The 6000-nt window shown below is 43.1% G+C and overlaps 1 protein-coding gene across 5 annotated transcripts in view; it reads left to right on the forward strand.

Annotated features, from left to right (window-relative positions):
• gpc5c (glypican 5c) overlaps positions 1–5726 on the forward strand; it is a 366734-nt gene extending 361008 nt beyond the window's left edge. For all 5 annotated transcript variants that reach the window (XM_061920093.1, XM_061920091.1, XM_061920092.1 and 2 more), the window contains one exon: positions 4698–5726. In XM_061920093.1, the coding sequence (XP_061776077.1) occupies positions 4698–4864 (167 nt within the window). In that variant the 3' untranslated portion in view covers positions 4865–5726. The remainder of the gene's footprint in view (positions 1–4697) is intronic.
• Positions 5727–6000: the final 274 nt, after the last annotated feature.

Raw genomic sequence — 6000 nt, forward strand, 5'->3', positions numbered from 1 at the left:
GATAATGATCTCAGCGTCTTTAGTGGACAAAATGGAGCGAATTTTAGCGATATTACGGAGATGAAAGAAGGCCGTTTTAGTAACGCTTTTAATGTGTGACTCAAAGGAGAGAGTCGGGTCGAAGATAATACCCTGATTTTTTTACCGAGTCACCTTGTTTTATTATTTGGTTGTTAAATGTTAAAGTTGTATTATTAAATAGAGGTCGGTGTCTAGCAGGACCGATAATCAGCATTTCTGTTTTTTTGGCGTTAAGTTGCAAAAAATTAGCGGACATCCATTGTTTCATTTCATTAAGACACGCCTCCAGCTGACTACAGTCCGGCGTGTTGGTCAGCTTTAGGGGCATGTGTCATCAGCATAACAGTGAAAGCTAACACCGTATTTGCGTATGACATCACCCAGCGGCACCATGTAGATGCTGAAGAGTGTAGGGCCAAGGACCGAACCCTGGGGAACTCCACATGTTACCTTAACATAGTCCGAGTTCACACTGTTATGGGAGACGCACTGCACCCTGTCAGTAAGATAAGAGTTAAACCAAGACAGGGCTAAGTCTGACATACCAATTTGTGTTTTGATACGCTCTAATAAAATATTATGATCGACCGTATCGAAAGCAGCGCTAAGATCGAGGAGCAGCAACATAGATGACGCATCAGAATCCATCGTTAGCAATAGATCATTAGTCATTTTTGCGAGGGCTGTCTCAGTAGAGTGATTTGCCCTGAAACCGGATTGAAAGGTTTCACATAGATTGTTAAACACTAAGTGCTCATTTAGCTGCTCTGCAACCAATTTTTCGAGGATTTTCGAAATAAAAGGGAGGTGAGACACCGGTCGGTAGTTTACCATGAGGTCAGGATCGAGGTTAGGTCTTTTCAGGAGAGGATGAATAACCGCTTTTTTGAATGCTAGGGGAACAGTGCCCGAGGAAAGTGATAAGTTTATAATATTTAGCACTGATGGACCTAATAATACAAAAAGCTCCTTGATAAGTTTCCCAGGAAGTGGGTCAAGTAAACATGTTGTTTGTTTTATTCCATTTACACGTTGTAACAATTCTTCTAATGTTAGTTCATCAAAACGAGAAAAACTATTTTGGATATTTGCAGTATCCGCCGTATATACAGTCGTATCTGTGTTAATACGCTTTAACTTGCACATCTCTATGTGCAAGTTAAAGCTCTACTATGCAAAGCAAAAGCCATTTATCAACAACATCCAGAAACGCCGCCGGCTTCTCTGGGCCCAACATCATCTAAGATGGACTGATGCAAAGTGGAGAAGTGTTCTGTGGTCTGACGAGTCCACATTTCAAAATGTTTATGGAAATATTCAACATTGTGTCATCCGGACCAAAGGCGAAGCGAACAATTCAGACTGTTTTTGACGCAAAGTTCAAAAGCCAGCATCTGTGATGGCATGGGGGTGCATTAGTGCCCAAGGCATGGGTAACTTACACATCTGTGAACGCACCATTAATGCTGAATGGTACATACAGGTTTTGGAACTACAAATGCTGCCATCTTAGCGCCGTCTTTTTCATGGACCCCCCTGCTTATTTCCGCAAGACAATGCCAAGCCACATTCAGCACGTGTTACAACAGCGTGGCTGAAAGAGTGCAGGTACTTTCCTGGCCCGCCTGCAGTCCAGACTTGTCTCCCATCAAAAATATGTGGCACATTATGAAGCGTAAAATACAACAGCAGAGACCCCGGACTGTTAAACGACTGAAGCTCTACATAAAACAAGAATGGGAAATAATTCCACTTTTAAAGCTTTGACAATTAGTTTCCTCAGTTAATAAACATTTATTGAGTGTTGTTAAAAGAAAAGGTGATGTAACACCGTGGTGAACATGCCCTTTCCCAATTACTAAGGCACGTGTTGCAGCCATGAAGTTCTAAGTTAATTATTATTTGCAAAAAATTAAAAATAAAGTTTATAAGTTTAAACTCCAAATATCTTCTCTTTGTAGCATATTCAACTGAATATGGGTTGAAAATGATTTGCAAATCATTGTATTCCGTTAATATTTACATCTAACACAATTTCCCAACTCATATGGAAACAGTGTTTGTATGTTGAATAGAGAAACTAGACATAGTGATGCATCATGTTGTACGTGCATGTGTGATGTATCTTGTTGTATGCATGCATCATGTCGTATGCATGCATGTGTGATGTATCTTGTTGTACACATGCATGTGTGATGTATCATGTTGTACACATGCATGTGTGATGTATCATGTACACATGCATGTGTGATGTATCTTGTTGTACACATGCATGTGTGATGTATCATGTTGTACACATGCATGTGTGATGTATCATGTTGTACACATGCATGTGTGATGTATCTTGTTGTACACATGAATGTGTGATGTATCATGTTGTACACATGCATGTGTGATGTATCATGTTGTACACATGCATGTGTGATGTATCTTGTTGTACACATGCATGTGTGATGTATCATGTTGTACACATGCATGTGTGATGTATCATGTTGAACGACACATGCATGTGTGATGCATGTGTTGTTCAACAGTCCGGAGTCTCCGCTGTCGTATTTTCCGCTTCATAATGTGCCACACCATTTCGATGGGAGACAGAGCTGGACTGCAGGCGGGCCAGGAAAGTACCCGAACTCTTTCAGCCACGCTTTTGTAACACGTGCTAAATGTGGCTTGGCATTGTCTTGCGGAAATAAGCAGGGGCGTCCATGAGAAAGACGGCGCTTAGATGGCAGCATTTGTAGTTCCAAAACCTGTATGTACCATTCAGCATTAATGTTGCTTTCACAGATGTGTAAGTTACCCATGCCGTGGGTAGTAATGCACCCCCATACCATCACAGTTGCTGGCTTTTCAACGTTGCCTCGATAACAGTCTGGATTGTTCGCTTCCCCTTTGGTCCGGATGACACAATGTCGAATATTTCCAATTATAATTTGAAATGTGGACTCGTCACACCACAGAACAATTTTCCACTTTGCATCAGTCCATCTTAGATGATCTCGGGCCCAGCGAAGCCGGCGGCGTTTCAAGATGTAAATGGATTTCGCTTTGCATATTAAAGCTTTAACTTGCACTTACAGATGTAGCGACGAACTGTATTTAATGACAGTGGTTTTCTGAAGTGTTCCTGAGCCCATGTGGTGATATCCTTCAGAGATTGATATCGTTTTTTGATACAATGCCGTCTGAGGGATCGAAGGTCACGGTCATTCAATGTTCAAGTTAATGATTACTTCTATGTGTGAAATCTTTATTTATATTTGAATCACTTGTTTATTTTTCTATTAGTTTTTAGTTATTTTTATATCTTTTTTTCCAAATAGTTCAAGAAAGACCACTACAAATGAGCAATATTTTGCACTGTTATACAATTTAATAAATCAGAAATTGATGACATAGTGCTGTATTTTACTTCTTTATCTCTTTTTTTTCAACCAAAAATGCTTTGCTCTGATTAGGGGGTACTTGAATTAAAAAAATGTTCAAAGGGGGTACATCACTGAAAAAAGGTTGAGAACCACTGACTTAGAATATGTTCCCCATATTAAAGTGTTACCCATCTGAGTACCCATACGGACCAGAAACAGATAATTTTGGGCGGCCCTCTGTGGAGCGCTCACGATGGTTAAGACACACCACCATATAGTAGCTGTATGAACTTTGGGCATACTTGCCAACCTTGAGACCTCCGATTTTGGGACGTGGGGGGTGGGTGGTGGCTGGTCGGGGGTGGGGCGGTGGCGTGGTTAGGGGCATGGTTGGGGTGGGGGGCGTGGTTAAGAGGGGAGTATAATTCACCAACTCGAGTATTTCATATATATATATATATGACTATTTATATTTGTATGAAATACTTGACTTTCAGTGAATTCTAGCTATATATTTATTTTATTATATATATAAATAAAATAAATAGTTGAATTTCAGACGGCACCTATCAAATACACAGTAATAAAATTCTACTAACTGTACTGTGCTTGCTGGTTACTAAAATAAAACCAACAACACTTACCTTTTACTATTTGAGTAACCTTTGTTCTGCCATTTGCATACTGGCGAGAGTCACTGGCCGTCACGTGCACAACACCACATAAATTGTTGGCCAATCAAAAAGCAACCCCATAACACTATAGCCAACATTCACCAGGAGATGGCGACAGACAACATAGAATCACTCTATTACAGACGGCGTCGCCATGGCTGTAACTTCCTCGTTCTTTTACTTTGTCTCCTTGTGTGTGCAGTTTTTTATTCAAATCCGTAGATGTTGTAACCTGATTGGGCAGGCAAGCTGTTTATATTGTGGGAAAGCAGGCGTGAAAACAGGCTGTCCCCACTCAGGTCCGCATGGAGCTGGAGGGGGCGTGGCCTCCAGCTCCGCTGAATTTCGGGAGATTTTCAGGAGAAAATTTCTTCCGGGAGGTTTTCGGGAGAGGTGCTGAATTTCGGGAGTCTCCCGGAAAATCCGGGAGGGTTGGCAAGTATGACTTTGGGAAATAAACTAATCTCCATGATAACGATATTCCCATGAAGCCAACACATTATTTCAGGAAGATGAACAGTTTTCTGGTCACAATATTTGATTTCTTTTCTCTCTCCAATTAACTTGGTTGCCGGTAAACCTTTGCTTGGATGTGAATGTGATGGCGCTTCTCTCTCGTCTTGTTTTACAGCTCACACAAAAGGCTCCAGTGAAGTGGGATCCAGCGGCCCCGGGTCGGAGGGCTCCAAGCCCCCCTCAGTGCGGGTGATCGGGGCCTCGCCGCCCGCCGTCCGGCCAGGACCCTGCAGCCTGGCGCTGCTTCTTGCTGCACTTTGCTCACAATGGACTCTCTTCTGATGCGGACCCCCCATGCCAAAACCACCATCTTTCCTCCCGCCGGACGCCGGGCGGGACAGAAAGACCGGAGGATTCTTGTCCTGGAGCACGTCTCCAAACAGCAGCTTCCTCTGTAAGGAAAAGGGCGGGACGTGCGTGCGTGCACCAACCAATGCAGCCCTTCACTCTTAAAGACACGCCCCTCGGTGAGGTTTCCACATACGCCAATTCCCTTTACACTTTTATTGCTTCCGCCCGCGCACACTTGCTCCTTGGAAAACGTATTTCCTGTCCGTGGGTTATGGAAGGCGTGATAGATTGATGAATCGGTTTCAGGTGCCCGACCTCGACTGAGTGTGTTTCCTGGCGGCCGTTTAGAATGTAGTGTGTGTGCAGGCCATCAGCCCTCACACACACGTGTGTGTGTGTGCGTGTGTGTATGTCAGTCAGTGTATGTACTTTCAGTTTCTATGCAAACAAACCAGCGACTTAAAGGAAGCGGCGAGAGAGGAAGAAGCGTGCAGGTTTTTATTGACTTGATGAATGATTGGCGTGCATCCTGTGTCGTTTGTGGAACGGCTCCTTGTTGCATGTTGTCAACCCGACATGATTTAGCCAAGCATGCCAGGACTTTACAGTAGGGAAGGGATTCATATGGACCCCCATTCCTAGGTGGTTTTTCATTTTGCAATGCTGAAAACGATGGAAAGTGCCACTCTACATAGCAACTGATGCTGTGGTGGAATGTGGAAACACAACACTCTACTGCAGGGGTGTCAAACTCATTTTCGCTCAGGGGCCCGCATGGAGGAAAATCTATTCCGGACTGATAAAATCACGGCATGATGATTTAAAAATAAAGACGACTTCCCCCCCCAAAAAATGTGTTTGTTTTACTTTGGCCAAAAATAGAACGAGCACATCCTGAAAATGTACACACGACAAATAATAAGTTAAGTTAAAGTACCAATGATTGTTACACACACACACAAAGTGTAGCGAAAATTTTCTCTGCATTTGACCCATCACCCTTGATCACCCCCTGGGAGGTGAGGGGAGAAGTGAGCAGCAGCGGTGGCCGTGCCCGGGAATGATTTTTGGGTGATTTAACACCCAATTCCAACCCTTGAGCATGGAGATAATGGGTCCCATTTATA

The sequence above is a fragment of the Nerophis ophidion genome, linkage group LG14 (genome assembly GCF_033978795.1).
Source record: "Nerophis ophidion isolate RoL-2023_Sa linkage group LG14, RoL_Noph_v1.0, whole genome shotgun sequence".
In the NCBI taxonomy this organism is placed as follows: domain Eukaryota; kingdom Metazoa; phylum Chordata; class Actinopteri; order Syngnathiformes; family Syngnathidae; genus Nerophis; species Nerophis ophidion.